The sequence below is a fragment of the Lepidochelys kempii genome, chromosome 2 (assembly GCF_965140265.1).
Source record: "Lepidochelys kempii isolate rLepKem1 chromosome 2, rLepKem1.hap2, whole genome shotgun sequence".
Lineage (NCBI taxonomy): Eukaryota > Metazoa > Chordata > Testudines > Cheloniidae > Lepidochelys > Lepidochelys kempii.
The window spans coordinates 120,760,005-120,786,870 of record NC_133257.1 but is presented as its reverse complement, the minus strand read 5'-3'; the positions used below and the strand labels follow the sequence as shown (position 1 = coordinate 120,786,870).

The following is a 26,866-nucleotide window of genomic DNA, read 5'->3' as shown; positions in this document are numbered from 1 at the left end:
ACTGAAGAAAATGTGAGAGTGAAGGATCGAAAACATCCGGGCAAAATGCATTTGTTTAGATAAATTCATACATACTGTTTCCTCCTTTTGGTTTCTTTCTTGTTGCTTTTTCTTTACATTAGGTATTGTAATATCACTTTAAACACTTCATGCCAGGCATTCAAGTCTCCACCTTATAAACTCGACAGGCATTTCTGCCTCCCCTGAACTCTCTGATTACATGAGTTTTAGGAACTGGCAGGTGAAATAACTGCCCCAATCTGCCTCAGACTGATTCTGTTTTGAAAACTTTATTAACATTTATTCATTTTCATATGCCAAAAGTGCTGAAATACTATGAGCGGCTACTCACGTGATATTTCTAGCCTGGCCAGAAACAGGAAGTACTGAAAGAACTTTCAACAGAACCTGATGCAAAATTTGGGGTTGGAAATCTTGCAAGAAATCTGTTTAACTTGGTCAACAGGGAGAAGCATACTTTGGCAGGGTGCAGTAGCCCCATCTGATCCTTGATGAACAAAGAGTTAATTTCAGTTGATTTTCTCCTCCTCCCATTGTACAGATGCTCATGGAAGGGAAAGCTGAGCTGAAGTTAAGTGTTTTCACCAGTGACCAGGCAATGACCATTCTCCCTGTCATTCATCCAAACATTTTGGGTGATCATCTGATCTAAACCTTCAGACCTTTTGAGATTCACAATTGTTAAATGAAAACATTTGCTCCTGAGCACAAGTGTTCCTAATAGGATGCAGACCTGCCAACTCTTGCAATTTTATCCTGAGTCTCATGATAATTGGTTGTTTTCTTAAAGCCCCAGCTCTTGTTGTCAGGTGGTTTTTTTGAGAATCTCAGGTTTCATTTTTTTAAGTAAATTTCTAGCCCTCACAAAAGCTTGAGCAGGTGAACCCTAGAGGTTGAAAAATCAGAAGGCAAATAAAAAGCTACCAAAAATATATTATTTAACAGTCTCGTTTTTAAGACAATTCCATGAGTTTTTGGACCTGTCTCATGATTTCTGAACACTTGCAGTTGGCAATATTGGGAATGTACAACTCCATTACTCTAGTGTGGTCAGTCAAATTATAGATATGGGGGTCCAGTTAATCAAACCACTTGAATACATGCTTAAGTTCATCCCTGTTCAACAAAATACTTAAGCATGTACTGAAGTTCATCCCAATTTAAATTAAACAATTTAGATTGAGTTGAATTAGGGCTTGTAGAGTCAAATTTAAAATCTGATCACATGCAATAATTTTGTGACATGACAGGGTGGGGTCCCACTCCTGTCTCTTTTCAAGCAACAAATCACTCAGAGACCATCTTCTGGTCAAACCACCTCATGGGTTAATTTGCCGTGTTCCCACCACCACCTGTGCAAACTCATGCAGCTCTGTATTTATAATGTCATACAATCCTTAGTTTGATCAGCCGTGGAGTAGGGAGACAGAAGGTTTCTTCTCCCTGAAAGATCTCTCCTGGCTCTGACTGTGAATAGCCTATGGATCTCTCTCTCCCTCCTTTTGCCTTTCCTACCTCTTGGATAATGGGCTAATTAGCCTTTGGGCTCTGCTCAACCCATCCCAATTCACCAATTAGGCACAGCTCTTCCTAGTCAGGGCTACTGTGGCACACTACTTGTAGTTGCAGTGACCGGATTGCTGCACCAGCTGCTGTTTCCCAGCACTCTATCACAGACATGCATTAATATTCTGTGTTACACATACTGGGTTATGTTTTATAATACACCAGACCAGATCCAATGCAGTGGGCAATCTAAAGGAATATTGGTGGTAAACTCAATAATCTGAAAAGTCCGTGCAAGTTATATCTCCTGACAGCTGTGAGTGATGAGTGGAATTTTCCTGAAGTTTTGTTTTTTCCAGGTTCTTGTGAGAGGTTTTATTTTTAATCAACTTCTCAGGCACCCCAGAAATAAATGGAGAAAACACATGTACCATTGCAATCACAGTACATTTCAATGTCGTGGCTTGTATGTGGGATGAACTAGCACTCCATGTTTTGGAGAGAAGGAAGGTTGTATGGTTTTATTTGCATATTATCTTGCTGCTGATTAGGATGGTGGTTAAAAAAATGCAGGGGAAATCCTAATCTTCAGGACGAAAGAGGAAAAATAATGTTTTACAATCAGTAATATGCATAATCCTAACAAAAATAATAGTAACCTTTTAAAATAAACTTTTACCTCTTCTACTGAGTCCAACAGTATGAATGTTCATGAGGTGAGACTCCTTTTACACTCTGAACCCACATTTGAAACTTGATCAATTTTTTTTATTTACATGGAAATTTCTGAGGCCTCTTTGTAGGTAGTGTCCACTGTGCTTAAAAGTGACTTCATGTAATATAAGTATTATAAGACACGCACCACAGGTGACTAGGTGCCATGTAGGGATAGCCTGGAAGTAAGGGCTGTCAAATCCAGGTTATCAGTAAGTGCAGAAAAAAGATCATCATCCCACATCCTTCTTTCGAGGTGCGTAGAGTTCTGGAATACAGCTAAAACTATTATCTATTATGAAGGACAAACCACCATCACAGATCCTTCCCCAAACACCCTTCTCTTGGTTTGGAGGATGTGGTGATCAAATCATTGTGGTGGTATAGTCACGGTCTCTAAGCGTGTACGTGTGTGTCTGCCTCTAAGTGTGTCATGAACACATAGGGCCAGAGAGTGTAAGGTCATGGTTTCGACTCTAGCATTGTGGGAGCTCAGTTTCCAGCCTGCTTTAATTTAGGCAAACCCTGTTTAACCCAACTTTCGTTAAATGAAACTCTGGGTTAACCTAGAGTCTTCCCCAAATTCCATGAGTACATTTTATTGCATTGTCAGGCTTCAGCCTTATGAAGCAAAACCTTAGGGGATCACTATATTAGGAAAAACTTTTTCACTAGGAGGGTGGTGAAACACTGGAATGCGTTACCTAGGGAGGTGGTGGAATCTCCTTCCCTAGCAGTTTTTAAGGTCAGGCTTGACAAAGCCCTGGCTGGGATGATTTAGTCGGGGATCGGTCCTGCTTTGAGCAGGGGGTTGGACTAGATGACCTCTTGAGGTCCCTTCCAACCCTGATATTCTATGATTCTGTGATTCACTAGGACTGAAGCACTTAGCTATCTAAAACCACAGTGGTATGAAGGTTTCTGATGTCTCTTTTCTCTGACCCCAAGACCTTGGGTTAACTTGGCTTTACCTTTTCTAGATTATTAACTGTTCTGAACAGAACATCACTGTGTATTAAAAGAGATTTTTCTTGTGATTTTAAAAATGTATGTAGCAGGTTAGATTAACGTGCTCTTCATATCTAGTCTGTATCAGATGTAATGTCCCTTTTCAGCAAGGTGGTCTCTACTGGTGTAATGCGAGTGTCAGTGATGCCAATTATAATTAAAAATTCTGTTTGCAGTTGCATTTCCCCTTTGTTCATACTGAGAAATGAACTTTCCTTATGAACTTTTCACATTACTGAGCAAAGTGGGTGGAGTTTTCCCTTAAGTTATTTCTATTGTTGTAAAACTTTGATGATGGTAATAGTGAGTGAGTTTCTGTTGGCTCTGAAGATCCTTTTGTAGACTGTTGGGTATTAAATGGGTCTCAGTGACCTCCAACAGCAACTGACGTCTCCTGGTCCGAGCATTTCCTGTAGTTTTCCTGGTGACCGTTGGTTTTCTATTAAGCTCATTTGAGTCCTACTTAGTTTTAGCCTTTGCCCTTTAAAGGGAGGGGCTAAGGTTAGTTTTGGCTTCTGAATGAAAATGTTTCTTCCAGGCTTCAAGCAGAACAGCTGCAAAAAAACCCAAAACAAAAGTTAAATCACAAATCATATTTAGCATCCCAATGTTACTCTTTACAATGTTGAATGCAGTACAGCACTGCCGCAAACATTAGTGCAGTTAATGTCTACAGTATACAAAAATTAAGTGTTTTCAGCCCTAAACATGCAAAAGCCTTGAGTCCGCCCTCCCCCCCTGCAAACAAAAATCATGTGATTGGCTTAAAAATCATGAGATTTAAAAAAAAAGTTTTTTTTATCTGCCTGATGGTTTCTGAACCTATAGAGTGCACTTAGGTCACATTTGCAGGTTTTCTCCAGAACCATGTAGACTAGAAATTTACTTCTTTGTTTGTTAATGAAAGCTGAGATTCTTATGAAATTAAATGCTTCCAGGAGCTGAAGCTTCAGGAAAAATATCATATATTGTATGATAAAATCACAAGAGTTAGCAACACTGAATATATTTCAGGTAAAGGGAACGACTGGTAAAGGCAGATAAAGGACACTTCTCTCCTGTTGCAGATGATTGAAACTGAATAATCTAAATCTAAATCACAAGTGCTGCTTTTCAGAGATTTTTTAGCTTAACCCCACAAAAGCATAAAGAAAAGGAGTACTTGTGGCACCTTAGAGACTAACAAATTTATTTGAGCATAAGCTTTCGTACTCCTTTTCTTTTTGCGGATACAGACTAACACGACTGCTACTCTGAAACCCACAAAAGCATGGAATTTGACCACCACCACCCTTTAGTGCCGAAGTATTGCAACACATCCACTGTTCAAAGCTCCCATGCTTACGCACAAGCTTAAAGGAATAAAGATAGTTTCAGTCTTAACTCAGAATTTTGTAGGTTTCATGAGTCAGACCTTAATATTTTTTGATAATTTATTTTGAAACAGGCCAAATCCGCAAACTTCAGATCTGGACTTTCAAACTCCCCAAAGTTAAGGACACGTTGGCTCTAGTGGTCCAGCAAGCCATTTGTATTATTCTTCAGATCTTGCCAGTTTGGAATGTGAAAATCATGTTGGAAGGATAAAGTGGGAAGCACAGATACAAAATGTTTTGGTACACCCAACAAGCTCCTACAAATTACATTAATATTAGAGTATCAAAGCAGGAAGGAAACTAATTTCGGCCCCAGTTCAGTTAGACATGTGCCTACTTTTAAGCATGTGGGTAGTCCCATTCACATTGGGCATGTGCTTAATTACCTGGATGAATTGGGGCTTAAAACTGAAGAGCCTTTTCTTGGCCTATGTCTACACTTAAAAAGCTAATGTGGCACAGTTGCGGTCTGCAGCTGCACTGTTGTAGCACTTCCGTGTATCCACTCACTATAGCCATGAGAGGAATTCTCTTGTCGTAGTTAATCCACCTTCCTGGAAGGCTGTAGCTAGATCGACAGAGAATTCTTTTATTGACCTAGCGCTGTCTGCACCAGTGGTTAGGTTGGCTTCCCTACATCGCTCCAGGGTGTGGATTTTTCAAACCCCTGAGCAACGTAGATGGGTCAATTTAAACTTTTAGTGTAGACCTGGCCTTAAACTGAGCGTGAATTAGAATATGGCGGGATGGAATAATAGTGCTCTCGAACAGAGCTCAGCTTTGGTAAATTAAGAGGCAGATAAATTTTCCTGTGAGTTTTGCCTTAGCTGTAAAAACAAAAAATATTTTTTAAAATAACATTTTTATCGACTTCATACTAAGCAATGAATAAAAAGCATGTGGGCATATCTTTTAGAAGATAAGACGACATTGGAAATACCAGTAAGGTGCTCATTTTATTTTATTTTAATTTTTTTTCACCCGTGTGTGTTTGACTTGGAAGTCCCATGTTTTAGGACTTACAAAGCCCATGGACTTCAAAAGCCATTGTTGCTCCATTCTTGTCAAAGTGCTGCCTTTGTTCCTAGAGCTAATGAGTTTATACAGTCCTGCAGAGAGAATTGACACCAGCCTCAAATAAATGAAAACAAACCAAATGCTACTAAGATCAGTGCACTAAAGTAATTATGGGTTGATTAAATGTTTATCTTCTTTACAGGTGGGAGGGAAAGAATGAAAATGAGGTAGGCCGATGCAAGGAGACTGGCAAGATTCATGTGACCGTCGATCACAAATACTACAGGCCAACTGAAGTGGTAAGCAAATGCGTTCTCTCAGCTTTGCAAATGAATAATCCAATCATTCAGCCAATAAATTGCTGCATTTGACCAGCTGTCTGTGGAAATGGTTCTAATTGCACTCCTGCTGCCAGCTTTCAAATGCTCTAAATTAGGTTCCTCATCAGCGCCCCCCGCCCGTAGCAAGTTCTCCAAAAACAAACAACAGTTTCTGGAAAAAATCTGGAGGGCCACATTTGCAAGGCAATAATTGACACAGCTGCGGTGTTTAAACTATTGTCCTTACACAGGACAGAAAGAGCATGTATGAAACTTCACCATGCAGGAAACAAACAAAAGTCAAATCAAAATGTTCTCTCTTTAAAATGCGGTATTTGATCATCTCCCTCCTGTTAGGAAAAAATGAAGAGAGGTGCGTTGATAAATTTTGCATTTTAAAATATTTCCTCAATATATAAAATAAAAAATAGTTTGTAGCATAATCGATAAACTCCCTCCATTGAATAGCCTGGGTAAAAATTCCATTTTTGTGAACTTTGGTAGCATAGTAGTTATGAAATACTCTTTTTTTTAAAAAATGTTTATAGGGTCCCACTTAGCAAACTCTTCCTCTCATAATACTCTCAAACTTTTATTCACATGAGTACCCCATTGAAGTTGACAAGGATACCATAAGCGTGGTCTGCTAGATGGGGCCAATAATGTGTGTGTTCTAATTGAATAGAGAACTCGTGACAAAAAATTAGTGAACGATTAGTATGCAGCCAGGTGGGGTCATGACAATACATGGTGCTGGCATGGAGCGCCGCCCAGGTTTTTACACCCAGAGAGCAATTGTTGACTGTGTTAATGGAGAGTGGATGTGCCCGAGAAAGGATGTGTTCTGTCTCCTGGGGAGGACACGACAGCCCTGCTGGCTGCTGACACAGCATCAGCTGGCCATGGGTCCATTCAGAAGTGCTGGCATTAACTTCCTGATAAGAGTGAGGTGCTACAAGAGCACGTTTGTCTTGACACAGATTGCGGGAGTGGGAGGGGAGGCATGTTTATGAGTGACCAACCGTTCCAAACTGAAAATTTAAAGAGCAATAGAAACTTTGTTGTTAATAACTATTCACAATGGCTGGACTCTTATACCAGAACCATTTCAGAAGCTAAGAAGTCGTTAAGAATTGCCTGTCATTCTTTACTTGGGCAAGGTGTCGGAGTGATAAGAGGGACATAAAGACAAAAGGACTTGCTGAACAGGAAAAGGACACTTCACCCAACAAGTCTGTGCTGTATAAGACACCACTTTCCTGCTTTGTCATCATACCCCCAATACTTTTCTCTTACCTTGCAAATGCATATTCACTCCCCCTAACTCATTGGAATTAGGTATCTGCTTCAGTGACCTTACTCTAGTTCTACTTTACTCCATCTGTTTGCTGCTTTCTGCTTGAAATAGTTCTGCCCAGGATCTTCCCTCTTTGCCTTACCCGTCCCCCTTTTTTAGAGCACGATTTCTGGATTTCAAAACCATCTGCACTGTGAATAGATTGTTCTATGGCTGTGTTATTGCTCTAACAGGTAAGCATTGATTCTTCTTGGGACTACTCATGCAACCACTGATTTGTGCACCTGCATGGGTATATGTGCTTACAAATAAAGGCTTGCAAGTGCACTTTGGTGTTGGTTTCACAATGGTAGCCGTGTTAGTCTGGATCAGGAAAAATAATGTGGGGTCCTTGTGGCACCTTAGAGAGTAACAAATTTATTTGGGCATAAGCTTTCGTGAGTTAGAACCAACTTCATCAGATGCAGACTTTTGAAAATACAGTCCTATTTAGCTAACATAAAGATTTCTCTTGAACCATGAGAATAAAATAAATCTTTAGTGTTTCCTGAGAACAGTAAATAATTTGAATTTTGGAACCCACCGAACTGCCACAGCTATAGTATCTCTGAGGTCACTGTATCCTTACTAATGAAACTGGAACAGAATTCACTGTTGCAGAGGAGCTCTCACAAGGGTATGGTACAAAAATAAATATCAGTGGATGAACCTCAAAAAAAAAAAAAAGTTTCATTGTGCATAAGCCCTGAAAAGTTCTGAAGGTTACTGGAACTTCTCCGAAACTTTTTATTTCTTTGCTTCTCCCCTTCTCTAGTTTCCATTCTCTCCTTCCATCAACCTCATTTCTACGCAGGCTTCCTATTTTCATATTGCCATTAAAAGATCCAGGAGGGCTGCAGAGCTGCTCTATTAAGATCTGGAGCACTCCAGGACTTTTCTGGGTCAGAGGCATGTGTTTTGAGGCACCTCTGTCCCAAGGAAACCTCAGAATGACTCTTCATTAAATCCTAAGCCTAATAGTGAAGTGGCAGAAGCTGTTAAATTTCACGATGGGCCTGATGGTGGATGCAGGTTGTAAGGGGACTGGAGAGGATTTATCCAAACCTGGGAAAGGACAGAGGTTTGTGGCTGGCTGGCTGTTGTTTTACTCCCAAATCAAGTTAATCCATCCATATTTACAATATTCAGAGCAGTCAGCAAAACATTTAGGGCTTCTGCAGGGTGATTTGTAAAATCATGGGTCAGTACAACTTTAAATGCACAGCATTTCTCAGAGCCTCTCAGACTGGCTCTCTGATCTCAATATCCTTTGATTCCATTTATATATGTACACCAGTGACACTGACCAAGACTTTCAAAAGTGATGAGTGATTTTGGGTGCCCAACTTGCTAAACATCCACCATCTGAATATCAAGCCCCTTTAAAGTCCCTTAAATTGAACACCAGGATCGCTATTTACTTTTGAAAATCTTGGCCAATGGGCTCAATCCTGCTCTCACACCAGTGAAAATCAAAAGTAAATCCATTTAAATCAGTGGAACCACATCCACGTAAAAGCAGTATGTAAGAACATCAGAATGGCCATGCAGGGTCAGATCCATGGTCCATCTAGCCCAGTGTCTGTCTCTGATAGTGGCTGGTGCCAGGTTCTTCAGAGGGAATGAACAGAACAGGGCAATTATTGAGTGATCCATCCCCTGTTGTCCAGTCCCAGAACCCCAGCTTCTGGCAATCAGAGGTTTAGGGACACCCAGAGCATGGGGTTGTGTCCCTGACCATCTTGACTAATAGTCATTGATGGACCTATCCTCCATGAATTTACTAATTAGTTTCCAAACCTAGTTATACTTTTGGCCTTCACAACCTCTCCTGGCAATGAGTTCCACAGGTTGACTGTGCGTTGTGTGAAAAAATACTTCCTTATATTTGTTTTAAACCTGCTGGTTAGTAATTTCATTGGGTGACCCCGGACTTTTCTGTTATATGATGGGGTAAATAACATTTCCTTATTCACTCTCTCCACACCAATCACACCTCCCCTTAGTCATCTCTCTTCTAAGCTGAACAGCCCCAGTCTTTTTAATTTCTCCTCATATAGAAGCTGTTCCATACCCCAATCATTGTTATTGTCCTTCCCTGTGCCAATTCTACTCCATCCTTTTTGAGATGCAGCACCCAGAATTACACGTAGTATACAAGGTGTGAAACCAAAATCTGATCCAAAGCCAAAAAGCAAGGAAATGTAATCGGGAAAATAAAAGGAGTTATTTCACTCCATCTCCATTCAAGGGCAGAAAGCCCCAGCTTGAAATTTTGAAAGCCAGCTAGGGGATTTAGCCACACTGCTCCCATTGAAATTAATGGGAATTGTGTGACTACATCCCACTGCTGACTTCGAAAATCTAAGTTTCTGCACAGTAAAGCAGCTTTCTGCGCTCAAACTGCAGACGTGTACACACTGCCAAGCCACTTTGTGCGCAGAAACTCCTCAGTTGCAGTCACTTGATTGCTTTCTGCACTGTAATTGGCCTCCAGAGCTGTCCCATAATGCCTCAAGTTGACCGCTTTGCTCATTGTTTTGAACTCGCTGCCCTGGAGACATGCTCTCCTCCCCTTTCAAAGCATGGTTTCTGACAGCCATTGCGTGCTGTGCTGATCGCTCTGGGACACAAAGCAAACCATTAATGTGGAATGCTTGTGCTGTTGAACACAGAGGCAGGTGTGTGTGTGTGTGTGTGTGTGTGAGAGAGAGAGAGAGAGAGAGAGTGTGTGTGTGTGTGTGTGTGTGAGAGAGAGAGAGAGATTGCTGTGCAGGGAGGGGAGGGCTGAGGTCGGGGTTTCCCCCTGCCTCAGGACTGGTTGCTTCCTGCCGCTGTTTGAACTTACAAGACAGCATGCTGACACACTCTCTGTCCCCAAAACCACACTTTTTTTCTCTTCCCCACTCCCACACACACACACTCCCTGTTACACACACTTCCCCTCCCCCCCCACACACATACACACTTCAGTTGAAAAGCAGCTGGCAATGTAGTAGGATGCCCAAGGAACAATAGGATTGGGAAACCTGCATCATGTGATGCTGTGCCTGCCCCATGAGGCATTGCAAACCCTTCCCAAAGCACCCTGCAGCCAGTTGCGCAGTGGGATAGCGACCACAATGGACTGCTGTCTTTGCCGTTGCAAGAGCTGCTAATGTGGATATACTCCAGCATCACAGGGAGCATAGTGTGGACACGGAACAGTGGTTTAATTCCAGCATTTTAATAAAAGTGGTATAACTTGTGCTGCTGAAGCTTTTTCTTTTTTAAGGTTAATATAATATTCTGAAATGTACAAACAAATGGACACTCATACTACATACAGTTCTGACTGCATGGATGAGTTCATTTTTTAAATGTATTTATTCCGGTCAGTTAGCTCTCCCTCTGCTTCAGTACTGAATTGAAAAGCTTAGCAGCTTTAAGCATCTACCCAGCACTGAAGAAGAAACCTTGAAATGTGAGACTATCTTCTGGTTGAACTAAGTAAACTTTGTGAATGCCTTGCCTCTAAATCTATTGGCTGTCTTTGGATATTGAAACCTTTGACTGCTTTGGGGCCCCCTGGTACTCAGTGGCCTTGGGAATTTTCCCCTTCCCCCTGCCTCTCCCTCCCCTTGCTGATCACAGACCTAACAATACCATTTCTTTCTATTTGTATTCTATCCCTCTCTGTATCCAGCTGACATTTTTTAAAAATGTATAGACAGTATAGGCTAATGGCTACAAGAACCTTTATACCCTTCTCACAGTCAATAGGTTTCATGAGTGCTGTGTTACAGTCCCAAATACACTCTCTATGGGTTTGTTGCCTTTTGTGTTCTGTGATTATGTTTTCAAACAGTGTGCGGGCTTTTTAAGCACATGGCTCCTTTGCTAAGAGGTGCATGTCTAAAACTAAAGCTTGGACAATATAGTAATAACCTCCCCTTACTGTTTCATTTACCTACAGAATTCAAATCCCTGTGATTTTGGTCTCATTAGCTCTTACTCTTTACTATGGGCAAAATGTTTAAATGTGTATACTTGAAATAGGGCAGCTTTAATCCATTTTTAGGCACCAAAATTAGGGATAGAGTTACCTAGAGCACAACATGTCTGAAAAAACATGCCTTTTATTGAGGTACTTAAATACAAATTTAGCCACCTAACTTTCAGTGCCCATTAAAAAAAATTTGGCAGTATCTCCCATGTTTTGATCTTTCAGCAAATGTGGTTTATCATTAATTTGCTATCTTCTCATGCGCCTAATTTACATATATTAGAAGCAAGGAATGGCCCAAAACTAAAAGACGTCCTAGTAATATCTGAAGAAATTCAGTAAGCTAGCTCTAAGCAGAGACCTCCCTCCAAGACTAACACAATGGTTGCTTATAATCAAATTATGCTTCTTGAGGTGATTTAGCAAAACTGCTTCTAATATTTTTCCACAAGTGATGTTAAGATAACTGTTCTATAATTGCTCCCTCCCTTCCATGGCCCTCTGTTGCAACAATGATGTTTAACACTTCCCAGACCTCAGGAATCTGATCTGTCATCAGAGAACTTAAAAAAATACCAGTTAGGATTTCACTAATTTCAGTCTTCATTTCTTCAAGGAAAGGAAAGAATCTCTTTCACCTTGTGGAAACATTATATGTAATCTAAATCTAGCACTTTGTATATCATAAGTGGGATCCTTTTTTCCACACTTTTCCATTGGCATCTGAAGGTTTGTCTAAGATGGGAAAATTTACACTCTGGATTAAGTTGCATTGATACACTGTGTCTACATTAGGGGTTTACACTGCTGTAACTACTGCTTACCTTAATGCAAATTTCCCTAATGTAGAGACACCCTAACACTTCTCTCTTACCAGAAGACACACTATTGGCCTTGAAGCAGTTGTGCATCCTCTTCCGTAAAGAACAATGGCACACTAACCTGTTCCTTTTGTTATATCCCCTACTTCCAATTCTTAACAATTTAGGGGAGGACCATTTCTTTTTCTTTTGCCTTTCTAGTGTAGCTATACTTGACAAAAATTGTTAGCTTGAATGGTCTTGACAGCAGAATGTCCAGTAATTCTTTGTCTTCCTGTAATTATCTGTTTAACCTGTTCTTGCTTGTTTTTAATAGATGTCTCAGTCCTCCTTACCAACTTGTTTATATTGTGAAAGGATTGTTTGTTTATATATCTATATATATTTAAAGTCTTCTACTTATTGCTTACCCTAATCTTTACATCCCTGCTTAACCAGGATAGCTTTAAATTTCACTCTCTTTAAATGTTTTTCAAATATTCAGCTCTGTGTTTCCCATACTTCCTAGCATTCCAGGGGCATATCACGTTCCCCCAAATTCAGCTCTCCTAGAGTTAAAAAACGTTGGCGATGCTGCTTTGTGTTCTTGCCCTAAAGAGTATTTAAAATCTAATGAAACTGAACACAGAATGAGACGTGCTACTGGACCAATTCCTACTGTCAGGTCCAGAATTGTCTCTGACCCTGTACACTGTTGAATTGTCTGTATAAGGGAAACCCATGCTTCCCTTCCTTAAGAGTCTGTTTTGTCACCAGTAATTTGTAATTATGCATATGTAATTTGCATTACCAATTATGAGAGTTAGATGCTAGCTTTGAAGGAAGAACAACAGACCTCTCATCTATTTTAAAAGAAAATCTTGATCTGCTTTCTTTTCTTGTCCTGGAAGTCTGTGTCTCATCCGATAATACCTTAGTATATGATTACCTTACTTGTCCTTAACTCTTCTCCAAACTGACTCTGCTGCTGTGTCAGCCAATATATTTTCTTTACTTAGCTCAGACTCAGTATTATCCGTCAGTTCCATTGCCACCCACCCCTCTTTTTCATTTTGCCTTTCTGTCTGGTAAACTCTGTCTTCTGGTATTAAAACCCTGCAGACATTTTTCTATTTCAGTACAGGTGTCTCTTATGTCAGATACTTCAGAGTTACCATTGAAAACTTACATTTCTGATTTAGCTATAGAAGGATAATAATGTGTCCCTTTGTTGTGCCTTTCATAAGGAACTCAGCCCTTGACAAACATTGAATAATTAGTTTCAGAGGAACAGCCGTGTTAGTCTGTATTCGCAAAAAGAAAAGGAGTACTTGTGGCACCTTAGAGACTAACCAGTTTATTTGAGCATGAGCTTTCGTGAGCTACAGCTCACTTCATCAGATGTTTACTGTGGAAACTGCAGCAGACTTTATATACACACAGAAATCATGAAACAATACCTCCTCCCACCCCACTGTCCTGCTGGTAATAGCTTATCTAAAGTGATCAACAGGTGGGCCATTTCCAGCACAAATCCAGGTTTTCTCACCCTCCACCCCCCCACACAAATTCACTCTCCTGCTGGTGCTAGCCCATCCAAAGTGACAACTCTTTACATAATCAAGTCGGGCTATTTCCTGCATAGATCAAGGTTTTCTCACATCCCCCCCACCCCCATACACACACAAACTCACTCTCCTGCTGGTAATAGCTCATCTAAACTGACCATTCTCCAGGTTTAAATCCAAGTTAAACCAGAACATCTGGGGGGGGGGGTAGGAAAAAACAAGAGGAAACAGGCTACCTTGCATAATGACTTAGCCACTCCCAGTCTCTATTTAAGCCTAAATTAATAGTATCCAATTTGCAAATGAATTCCAATTCAGCAGTTTCTCGCTGGAGTCTGGATTTGAAGTTTTTTTGTTTTAAGATAGCGACCTTCATGTCTGTGATTGCGTGACCAGAGAGATTGAAGTGTTCTCCGACTGGTTTATGAATGTTGTAATTCTTGACATCTGATTTGTGTCCATTTATTCTTTTACGTAGAGACTGTCCAGTTTGACCAATGTACATGGCAGAGGGGCATTGCTGGCACATGATGGCATAGATCACATTGGTGGATGTGCAGGTGAACGAGCCTCTGATAGTGTGGCTGATGTTATTAGGCCCTGTGATGGTGTCCCCTGAATAGATATGTGGGCACAATTGGCAACGGGCTTTGTTGCAAGGATAAGTTCCTGGGTTAGTGGTTCTGTTGTGTGGTATGTGGTTGTTGGTGAGTATTTGCTTCAGGTTGCGGGGCTGTCTGTAGGCAAGGACTGGCCTGTCTCCCAAGACTTGTGAGAGTGTTGGGTCATCCTTTAGGATAGGTTGTAGATCCTTAATAATGCGTTGGAGGGGTTTTAGTTGGGGGCTGAAGGTGACGGCTAGTGGCGTTCTGTTATTTTCTTTGTTAGGCCTGTCCTGTAGTAGGTAACTTCTGGGAACTCTTCTGGCTCTATCAATCTGTTTCTTTACTTCTGCAGGTGGGTATTGTAGTTGTAAGAAAGCTTGACAGAGATCTTGTAGGTGTTTGTCTCTGTCTGAGGGGTTGGAGCAAATGCGGTTGTATCGCAGAGCTTGGCTGTAGACGATGGATCGTGTGGTGTGGTCAGGGTGAAAGCTGGAGGCATGCAGGTAGGAATAGCGGTCAGTAGGTTTACGGTATAGGGTGGTGTTTATGTGGCCATTGTTTATTAGCACTGTAGTGTCCAGGAAGTGGATCTCTTGTGTGGACTGGACCAGGCTGAGGTTGGTGGTGGGATGGAAATTGTTGAAATCATGGTGGAATTCCTCAAGGGCTTCTTTTCCATGGGTCCAGATGATGAAGATGTCATCAATATAGCGCAAGTAGAGTAGGGGCTTTAGGGGACGAGAGCTGAGGAAGCGTTGTTCTAAATCAGCCATAAAAATGTTGGCATACTGTGGGGCCATGCGGGTACCCATAGCAGTGCCGCTGATCTGAAGGTATACATTGTCCCCAAATGTGAAATAGTTATGGGTAAGGACAAAGTCACAAAGTTCGTGTGAAATAGATCAGAGGTGCTGCTGCCTCCCTGTTTCACTAGTGAGTAAATTGAAGGACAAAAAAAGCTAAGCAACTTGCCTATGGTCATGAGTCAGTGGTAATGCCAGGAATAGACCTGAATAGCAATGTGCTCTAACCATGTGCTTAAGTGCTTTGCCAAACCTTCATATGAAGTGAAGCAGTGCAGCTCAAATAAGAATTGACCCAATTAAGAACAGAAGAACGGCCATACTGGGTCAGACCAAAGGTCCATCTAGCTCAGTATCCTGTCTTCTGACAGTGGCCAATGCCAGATGCCCCAGAGAGAATGAACAGAACAGGTAATAGTCAAGTGAGCCATCGCCCATTCCCAGCTTCTGGCAACTTATCCAATTGATCCAAATATTTGTGGAGATTCAAAAAAAAGTCAATTTTTTTTTGTTTGTTTGTTTTTTTCATTTCCATGCACCTCTCTAGTCAGGACTAGACATGCCGAAATACTCCAAGAGAACCTGCTCTCATTCCATATGTATATGTCTATGTATATACAAAGTTGTTTTTGCTTTCTTTTCTTATCCCTCCTTTGCTTTTCTTTCTCCTATATTCCTTTAAATTCTTTTTTTACCTTGAATATCACTGCGTTCCTCGGTGAAGTATGTGAAGATCATTTTTGTTATTAGATTGTCTTTTTTGCAAGGTGTCTTCCACCCTGCCTATCTTCAGCAAGTTCATGCAAAATTCTGCTCGCTGTCTTATTAATCCTCTTAATAAATACCCTTGTCCTTTCCTTCTGCTGTAAGACTAACTACTACCCTGGCATTCATCCCTTTGTATAGAGCCACTATCCACAATGCATGCTTCAGATACTCTTCTGCTTGTTGTTGTTTCACAATTTGTTCATTACATCATACTTGACAGTCCCATCTTTTAAATCCACCTCAGTGACATTCAATGCTGGAATCCTGCTGGATGCTACCATTATAGTCATCCCATGCTATGCTTCTCAGTTAACCAGTTGCTGCCCTTTATGTCATCTGTTTCTCCTCTGCTGTGCCTCCAATGTTCTCCTCTGGCAACTTTCACAGCTGGCCCTGCTCCTCCTCCTGCCCTGTTGTCATTCCTGAGGTTTAAAATGAGCTGTGTGTCATCTGTGAACTTCCTGTATTCATTGATCTTCCTGAGAACATCTCTCTAATTCTGCCATTTGATCTCTTAGTACTGCAACTAACTGACAACCCTTAACAAAAGGAAAGTGTTCCCTTAACTCCTCTGATCTAAGTTACAACTGTTTTGCGCTCTGAATGTTGCACTGTACTTGTTATAAGATTCATGGCCTTTTTTTTTTTTTTTTTCAAAGGGTGAAAGTGGCTGAAGAAAATTGACTTTAGGTAAAAATTTTCTGCTGTGGCTGGGTGAAGAGATGTCAAATCCTTTGAAAGATTAGTTTGGAGACGGAGCTGTCACCCAGGCAAATGGCCGCTGCTCCCTACCCTTCCCCATTTGATCATTCCTCTAAATGAGGCTGACAAGTGGTAATTACAGAATTGCAGGAGATCTACACCCAACTCTTGGAAACAGTTTTAAATCAAGCCTGAGAGAATGGAGGATTGGAACTGAGGGAGAGGAGAATGAGAATCGAAGGTTATTTAGCTTCCTAATTAGGCCCCAACCCTGCAAAGCATTTAAGCATGTGCCTAACTTTATTCATGTGAGTCATTGATGGGATGTCTCACACACCTAAAGTTAAGCATGTTCTTAAGTGCAAAACCTTCAGATGAAGTGAAGCCCTTCATCTCAAATAAGAACTGACCCAATCAATCCAAATATTTGTGGAGATTCAAAATATTTCAATTGATTTTTTTTTTCCCCCATGTCCCCATACCTCTCTATTCAGGAGTGGACAGGCTGAAGTATCCCAAGACAGCCTGCTCTCCCCAGATTCCCAGCACAGGTTTGCAGACCTGAAGGGATCGGATTAAGTTCACATAGCTTTTTATTTTTAATCAACTGTTCCCCAGGCTGTGCTTCCTGTCTCTGATTGACAAGAAGTGCTGTCCCCATCAGGCTAGCTTATTTCAATCACTCCTCTCCTGCTTTCTTCTCTTTTGATTTTGTGCCTCCTCTTTGGGTTTTCCCCCCATCTACGTATTTATTTATATTTTACATCTCTTCTTAGTTCCCCAGTTATCCCCTTGTCTCCTCTTTCCCTCAGCTCTCCCCCCCCCCCCATTTTGACTCTCTTCCCTCCTTCATGATCTCTATCTATTTTCTCACCCTCTTCCTCCATGCTTTTGTTTTCTTATCTCTGCCTATACGCAGGCTCCAGCTGTGTTGGAAGAAGCACAGTCTCACCAGAGAAGGAACTGAGAAGGGGGAGAGACTGGAGGATATAAAATACATAAGAGCTCTTGCTTCAGACAGCTCCAGCCCTAATGCATCCTTGCCACCTATCTAGTTTGTTGCCCACTGATCTTTTTCTGCCTGAGTATTGCCCAGCAGCCCGGTCCCTTTTCCATTCACCCACATGGGATGAGATTTTCAAGAGAGACCAGGGCCAAATTTTCAAGTGCTGAGCATCCAGCAGCACCCATTGTAACACTATCATATTTTCAGAAGAGCTCAGCATCTGGTTTGTTGGGTTCTTTTAAAAGTCTGGCCACTCAGTTTGGTTCCTAAATGGGAGCTGAGCTCTTTTTGAAAATCAGGGCCCTTTGTAGAAGCTTGTCAAAAAAGGTTAGAAAAAATTTTTTTTATGAAAAATGGGCAAATAATAAAAAAAAAGTCACCATTTTTCCGCAACTGTAGCCCTACATTTTTCAGGTATACATTTACCCCCATTGCTCACAACCCAGATGGCATTCTCCCAGGGTGTTTTGTGCATTTAGAATGCATTAAGGGCATGAACTGAGTGGAAAAGAAAAACGCCTCTTCTGGGCTTTGGATTCAGGGGAGAGAAAGAGTATGGGGTCAGGTTTCCTCCATCAATCCTGGAATAAAACGCTGGAGTGCTAGCACTTCATCTACTTTCCTCTGTCTACTTCTGTTGCATGTGTGTGGGTGTAGAGAGGGAAATGACAATTACAAAATACTAGAATGTGATGTGTGAAGCTTCATGCTGTAATATTGATGTTAAAAATACCTTCTGCTAAATTTGCATTGAAAATTAGCCTACTTAGTATTTAAGTCTTCCAAACAGGGCTATTCAACTGTATATGCCACAGCACACAGTTTTTTCATGTTTTAGGAACATTATTCATTTTTATGTAGAACCCCATCTCTCCCATCGCTTCCCCTGATCTCTCTGGTTTACCCGTTCAGTCAGTAAAAAAAATCTGACAAATTACACATTTGAAAATAAATAAAAAAGCAAGTTTCTATAAAAGCGAGACATTGATTTCCAGTAAAACAGTGAATGTTTCTGCAACAGGATGTGGATTTGGAGAGTTTTCAAGGGTGGAGATACCATGCAGAGAAGCTGGTGTGCCAGCTCGGACTCCTGACAGATGACTGTACTCTTGGTTTCCAAACAATCACCTTTTACAGTGATATTAGGGAAATACCAGTTTGTGTCCACCCTATCAGGAAGATAACTTGACCTTTTAATTACCAAGATTTTTTGTTCTGTTTCTTTCCTGTCAGCCTTTTTTAAAGAGCCGTATAAAGGTAGCCATTCTTTTTTATTCTGATAATGGACTCAGAAGGTGTCTGCTTTCTGAAGTGCACATAACAATCCTCTCAGGTGCATGCAGCAGTCTGATACCCTACAACAGCAACATACTTCCTGAAAGGGTGAACATAGTCAGACAAGTTGGGTAAGTGCCAGATTGTGGCCTGTCTGGCACTCCTGCCCAGGCAAGCAAGTGTCCCCAAGACATCTTTTAGCCCCCTGTACCGGCTGCCCACATTGCAAATAACATCACAGTGGGGAAAGCAGCCTCAGCAGAGCTGCTACTCCCCTTCCCTTTTGGTGGGTGGCAAATGAGCCCCCCAATGCACCAGACAGTGCAGTTATGCTAATGCTCTGAGGGATGTACCAGGTATAGAGCTGCACCTGTTTCAAAACAAGGGGAAACTAGCATTGCAATAATAAACATGGGGCTTGTGGAAAAGCCACAGTTTAGCCTAAGGTTCTTCTCTATGTAACTGACAACTAAATCGTACTGATTTTGACACTTGCAATTCCTGTTTAAATCTCTGAAAATCAGACCACTAATGTGAAGGGTATGAAGGAGAGAAGAAAATGCCAGATTTGGTTACCAAAGGAATAGCTCAAAGAAAGAAAATAGGTCAAAGACCAATGTAAGACAAACATTTAACTTGCTTATATATATACAAGTTCGAGAAAGGATACTCGAGTGGTTAAAATGCTAGTCTAGGACTCAGAAGATCTGAGATTCCTGGGTCTGCCACTATCTCCCTTTGTGGTGTGGGCAGATCTGTTTGGCCAAGACACAGCAAAACTCTTAAGCATATGCTTATTTTTAAGCGGGGTACTAAAGTGCTTTGCTGAATCAGGATCTTGATCTCTTGTGTCTTGTTTTGTAAAATCTGTACAGTGAGGATACTGCTCTTCCTCAGAGTGAGAGTAAATTCATTAATGTTTGCAAGGTACCTTGCATAGGTTACTGCTATGAAGACCATAGAGGTAGATAAAGTTGTAAAGAAACCTGGGTGCATAAAATTCAATGATGTCTAATTTAAAAAATAGAATTTTACATACATTGAATTTTTAATTAAAATTAAATACAGGTATATTTTTTAAAAGAAACATATTTAAAATTAAATTTGAAATTAACAGCTTATGTTGGGACCTAAACTACTTATAAACTAGTCAAATAATTTAAATTAAATACCAAAAAAAGACACATAAGAGTACATATGTGCTGCCAGGTTATAAAGAAAGTCAAACCACTGACTAAGCACCGGGACCCAGAGTTTGCTGAAAAGTGCTAAACCAACATTTGATAGCAGTAACCTCTTTGGCAGGTACAGAGAGAGAATTTTCATCATTTCAGTTTATTCAACTAGTTTAGTTCAATAACTATTTCATTCAGAGTTGAGAAACCAACTGGAAGCTGAAAAATCAGGAAGGCTTGTGTTCCTCTTCCAATCTATGAATAAAAACTAGGTGTGAGAGGATTAGCTTTCCTAGTTCTAAAATCTTGAAGGACATAGTGCCCAGAATCAATTAGTTCAGTTCACTAACTACAGATAAATAGTTTAGATAGATAGGTAAACTGTTTTAATAATTCATTTATCTTTAAATGCAAAAATTGTTTTGATAAACTTTTTTCTTCTGCATGAAACACATTTAAGAGTTTTATTTAATAATAAAAAATAAATTCCTATTTTTGTGAATTTTCAGTTGAATTTGAATTGCAAATAACAATAATCTAGTAAATAAAAATGCATCATTCACCATTTTCTAACATAAAAGAATAAAAATTAAGAATATGGATAAGAGTAAAAGTTTAGCTGTATAACTGCTTAACTAAATGTGTATAGGTATAGTGTATACTCCTGGTTAGCAAAAAGAAGCACCAAATTTAGTGTAAAGGCTATATTTAGTTGCAAATCAATATGCTTTAATGGTTAACAATCAATAAGAATAAACCTTTCTGTAGTAAAACAACTAAAAGGTATAAATGCAAAACATGATTAAAATCAATTTAAATCAGAGTTTCCTCCTTGCTGATTTCAATCATGATTAAAAATGGTGATTTAAATAATTTTGATTTAAATCAGTCCATCCTGAAAGACATCCATAAAGGGGCATCCAGTTCTGAGGAAGTTTATTCTTCCTAGAGCTGATCATAACCTGAGTGGTTTTTTTTTCCTGTTGACTTTTCATTGGAAAAACCAAGCGCTGAAATACATTTGACCCAAAAAAGACCCCCCAGATATTCAGTTTTCTAACAAAAATTAATAATTTTGGGGGAAAACAGACATTTTCATGACAGCTTTTGCTTGGTCAAAACCCCAATTTTCTGTTAGAATTTTCCACAGAAAATTTTTGATCATTCTGTTTTACCCCCAGCATCTCCATCCTTTAACTTGTCTCTCTTGCTTCACTTTGGGCAAATGGTTGGTGGGGGTGGAGGATTTGAAATGTTTGTTTTAAAAACTTACAAATCCACCCCTTTTTGTCATCTTTACCAAACTGGCAACATTGGGAGGGAGACATGAGGATGTAGGGCATGTTTCCAATGGCGCTGCCCAGATACAGTAGAGATTGCTCCTTGAGCAATACACTGGATGGATGTTATCTTTGGATCACATTATTTCCCATCTCTGCATGACACCAGGATAGCCTGTGACAGTGAGGCTGCCTGTAACAAAACGTGAGCAATTTTGAACAACATTGCTAATTGATTTTAGCCTCATGCCACATTCCCAGTGTTTGCTAGTGTTCAAGGAGTATTTACATGTGTGTGCAGGCAAGCATGAGAGATCTAGCTGTCCAAACATTTTTTATTGATTAAAATCCGCAGAAATGATTTGTGTGCTGTAATAGCTACAGTACTCTCCCTGAACCAGGGAATGGATCTTAATGCCAGTTTTGGATGGTCCCCAAGTTGTCTGGTCTCCCAACTGGGTAGGTGAAAGGGGACACGGTAGCTCTCAGCAAGGCAGGGGGAACTCACAAACAAACAAAGAGCATTATGCTTGTGATTAGCTGGTGGTCACGGCCAATGTTCAGGCATAGTATCTGACAAGCTGACCAAAGCAGACTATATGAAAAATATTACCAAGCGTCAAAAAGATTTAGTAATAGATTAAAAGTGAATGCCTGCCTCGACAGATTTTTTTTCAATTGAGAAAGGATTAAGGCTGACAAGGTGAAGTTGTTTTAATAATTCACAGACAATAATACATCTGTCACTTGACAGAGATAGTGTTTAAGATGTTAACATTGTCTGGCATAACATAAAACAGGGTCACTCACCTCTTGGAAACACCTAGCCTGGCCTCATTTAAATGTCTTCTTTCCAGCCTTGCCAGTATATTTTTATAGCTTTGGTAGAGCTCTCAGATGTAGTGACTTAGAATTTTATCTATTGTATTATGGTTAAGAGTGCAGTAAACTAAAACTCCTCATCAGCCCTTCTGCAAATGCAGTAACACTTAAACTACAGTTCTGTCGACAGTCATTGAAATTCAAAGCAAACCATCTGATTGCCTACCAAAAATATCTTTTAAATCAGGTATCCTTTTTGCAACCTTTTTGTATTTTTTGCAGGCTCTCTTTTTGCCAGAGTGCTGAACTGTACTGCATTTCAGTCATGCTTAATGTTGAATAGCTACATGCAGAAAAGATGGATTAATAATAATGAAAGCAAAAAAATGTATTTTGAAGTGGGACAGCTGCCTATTTTCTTGTACAGTAATCTGTGACAAATATATGTTTGTAATTCACTACATCTGTTACTGAGTCAGTGCTTTCCAGAGCTTAGTTTAACAGATTTCCGGGTGGGGTGAGTGGAAAAGGAATTGTTTTTGTTTTGTTTCATCTGATTAACTCACAAAACACATTTTCCACATTCTGATCCTTAAGCAAATATCTATATATATAAAAAATCTTTTTTAAAACAACAAGGACTGTCCTCTGACCAAAGTGATTGGCTCCTACTATAGTTTCTCATTAGATACCAGTTGTAAATCCCCATACCTCTAATCTCTGGCACAGTTTCCCTCTTGATCCTAGGCTCTATTTCAATGCATTGGGGGGATTAGAAAGTTGGTTATGATGATGGAATTGTAAACAGAGGAAATGTGAGGTATTAGGAAAAGCTCAGGTTAGCGAGATGACCAGGTTTGCTCTGTGTGCTGTATTGGTAACTAAGCAACAAAGCCTACCAAACCCTCTTTTTATATCACTTTGTGTCACCACTGACTGTGTGTTGTGACATTTACTCCTCACTCCAAACAGTTCTTCTGTACTACTAATCCCATAAGGTTAACACAGCCTTTTATCCTGGACATAGTTAAAGAGGCTGCAGAAGAGTTTCCTAAATTGTATTCAGGCTCCCTCCCCACTCCACTCTTCCCCCCACCCCAAGAAATGGTTTATGGCTATTATCTTTGTATGTAACATCTTTGTCGGGTGCCTATTGCAAGAGCACAACAACAAAAGTCAAAACCCAGAGTGTTACAATCAATCTAAAAGAACCAACTAGCTCATATACTGTATATAGTGAGACAGAACTCAGGAATTAGGCAAAGGAGGAAACCAAATAGCCCTAGAGGTAAACAACCTACCTACAAAGAGGTCAGTATTCACATAGTGCAAAGGATGGGGGGAAAGATGAACACAACAGCAAAAAGAAACAAACAAGGGAGGGAATCTGCAAAATGGTCAGGGAAGGGTTAATCCCAACATAGAAGATTTATGCATTTCGAAATGCAGCCAGTAGGGGTTTGTGACAAATGGGTCTGAACGGAGTTTCACTCCTCAGACACTTGGCAGAAAAAGCCCTACATTTTTCTTCCAGTGTTAAGGACCAAAAGCAGATCTACCCTGTCCTGACTGTTGTTGCTGGGCAGATTCAAAAAGCAAGATGTGATCACTCACTCAGGTAGCTAAATCCTATATTGTGAAGGAGTTCATATTTAATACTAACACCTTGAACTATATTCTTTGACATCCTGGTAACAGTGTAGCTGGTGACAGTTACAAGTAACCTGTCCCTATTTTAAGAAGCAAGCAGCTGTCTCCTACAACTGCCTCAGTCAATGATCAGTTTCAGAGTATGCCCAATTAGGCAGCACATTATAATAGTCTAACCAAGAGGTCACAAAGGCATGGCTGACTATGGTGAAGTTTGTGTCTGAAAGAGAGTAGCAGTTTTTCTAGAAAGTGGAGAGGATTGTCATCACATGTGCTATAGTTATTGTAGAACAATTACCAAGATATGCATACGCCAAATTTAACTGAATGGGTTTTTGTAGGCCAATGTAGAGTTTTTGAAGTGTCCCATTGACTGAGATCCTCTGTTTATCTACAGTGCTGGTACTGATGCAAGTTTCTGCACACTATTTTACCAGCTGACCACAATCATGATCTGGAGGGATCACCTTGAGGTGAAAGAAAATCAGCTAGGTCTCTGCAGAGACTGCCAACAAATGTACCAGTGATAGGGTTTTTTTATGTGGGTACCTGTCTGCTAGTCAAAGCAATGTGATCAACAACTCATTTCACGTAGGCTACCAAATACTAGTTACTATTAGGGATGGACAAACTAATGTAATTAAAAATCAATCCATCCCATCCCTGTCCACTAGAATTTCCTGCTTCTCTCCAACCAACTTCTCTCCAACTTTTGCTGAATCTTGGGAAAGGTGGGTTCACCAGAAATGCCTCCTATCTTATGGTTAGATGACTGAAATTCAGCCTGCTGCTGTCTGGGCTTTCCTGCTGATGAAGCCTCAGTGGGCACAGCACTTCCATAAAAGACCCAAATCTTGAGTGAACTGAAGGTTTCTGAGGAACGCTGTGTAGTTTACAGTATTTCTGTCAAGGAAGCCTCAGAAACACCTTATTCAGAGAGGACATCAGCAGACCCCAGTACCACAGCCTGATGTGATGATGTGGAGAGCCTGGGGGAAATGTCTTACTTACTTCCCTTACTTCCCTTTAATACTTCCCAGACCCAGAGACCCACAAGAGGATCACTGAGGCAGAGGAAAGAAAACTGTTATCATTCTCACACAACAAAGGTAGAGAGCAGGGAAAAATTCAGAAAGTTTGTTAAACTAAGTAAAGATCCGAAATTAATAGAAATTCAGGTTTGCTCATCACTAACAATATGTCTGAGGTTTGAACTGGTGACCAAGGTGTAAAAGATGTCAACGACTAGTAACCTCAGCCATCCCAATTTATCATATCCAGGTATTTAAAGTGAACTCTACAGGTTTATACATTGAGAAGCTATAGGTTGTATCTCAGGCCTGTTTCAAGGCAGCCAGTAACCCATTTTACTGACACAGATTGTTTATTTTAAATCTGGATTATATATGTGTGTGTTAGAGAGGGAAAACTGAGGTTTTGCCTTTCCCGTAAAGAGGGTTCCAGTGTGTGAGTGGACAAAGATGAGTTAACATTACGTCAGTGGAGGTAAATAACCTCATTTCTGTGGAAAGGGTGCTGACAAGCAGTAATTCTTGGGAAGCCTCCAGCTAGAGTCCAGACACTGATTTTAGGGATTTAGGCAATATAAAAGTGATTATCAAAAAAGAAGAAGAAAAGATATGTACATAACTGGGCCTGTAGTGTTTCTTAATAATTTTTTTTTCTATTAAACATTTCCAGAAACACTTGTACAGTTAAGCTGAGTGCTGTGAAGAGGCTAGTATTCAGTTTTGGATACATTGTTCCAAATTTATGTTTTCAGTTAAACTGAGTAGGTTTCAGCTGCAAGTCTAGCCTGCTTGAAAAATACACACACACACACACACACACACACACACACACACACGGCCTGAGTCTGGTGGACCTCATATAAACTTGGACTGAAAATATTGCATTTCAAATAACTCTTCAGGGCAGGAGCCTTGCTTTTCTACTTTTTCTGTAAGGCTCATTAGGGGTCATTGATGCTGCATAAAAATAAATAAGTAAAATTAGGTCCTGTTCCTCCAAATCAGAGTCCCGAATATTCAGGTATCTCCCTCACCCAGTAACTCAGACCTAGCTGCTTGGGCAGCATTCCTCCTTCCACACTCCACTCTTTGTTATTTTAGTATCAAACCTCATCCTAGTCCCTTGTCCTAGATATCTAGACCTGTCACCCCAATCATCAGACTTTGGTCCCTAGATAACACCCCATACCCAAGTCCTAGAAGTTTAAAAGGCACCTCCACCCAAAACCAAATGTTGGACTTCCAGGAGACACCTCTCACCAAGGGACCTTGAGTCCTGGCTATCCAAACACACGTTGAGAAAGTCGTATTAAATTGCAAGGAGTGATTTCTTTTCTATGGGTTTTTCTAACCTTAGAATTCTGTAGCAAGGATATAAAATTATGTAGGATTGATAGAAAAACCTATAGAAAGGAAATCACTGTCTCTTAAAAACTGTAGATTTTTACAGTAACTTTTATGGAACCCTGTTGGCTTTATCTCTTAAAAACCATGACCCATGAGTGCAAGCTCCCATCTGTATGCAAAATTAAAGGGAATATAGGAGCCTGAGTTCACTGGCTAGGCAACAAGACTGCTTTTCAGTGCCTTCAGTCTCAAGGATCTCATCCTCTTACTGGAAACTTTGTATGTCATCTTAAAAGGTTTGACTGTATTTCTATACATAGTTTCCAGCCTTACGTGGATCAATAGGAAGCCTGTTCTGAAAGCCAAACCCTTCTTTCTTTGCATGAGTAGGGTGTGTAAGCTTCAAATTAATGGTCCGAAACTGTAAACTTACATCCTCTGTGACTGATATATATTTAACATATAAACCACTCATGTATCTGTGCAGCTAAAGTAGGGTGGAATATCCACATGCAGTGAGGAGATCTGCAATGTGACCGTGAGCACTGCTAACAATTCAGTAACCAAACTTCATTATTCTAATGTACAGGGAGAAAAGAAGTGCCAATGTTACAACACAATGGGTTGTTGTTACTGTAATACACAGGTGTTAGATAGATACTGTGTTTGTGTAAATGTGAAATCAACACATTTTTAACAACTGTGAGGAACCTTCACAAACCTTCCTGCTGTCATAATTTTTGAAGGATGT

At 40.3% G+C, this 26,866-nt stretch overlaps 1 protein-coding gene across 3 annotated transcripts in view; it reads left to right on the top strand.

Moving 5' to 3' along the window:
- Window positions 1-26,866, top strand: part of GMDS (GDP-mannose 4,6-dehydratase) — a 550,304-nt gene that overhangs the window by 444,133 nt on the left and 79,305 nt on the right. The window contains exons 9-11 of one of the 3 annotated variants that reach the window (XM_073332194.1): window positions 5,845-5,941; window positions 16,487-16,517; window positions 17,449-18,595. In XM_073332194.1, the coding sequence (XP_073188295.1) occupies window positions 5,845-5,941; window positions 16,487-16,501 (112 nt within the window). In that variant the 3' untranslated portion in view covers window positions 16,502-16,517; window positions 17,449-18,595. Of the gene's footprint in view, window positions 1-5,844; window positions 5,942-16,486; window positions 16,924-17,448; window positions 18,596-26,866 lie in introns of those variants that run through there. The other 2 variants (XM_073332193.1, XM_073332192.1) reach the window with 2 other exon arrangements.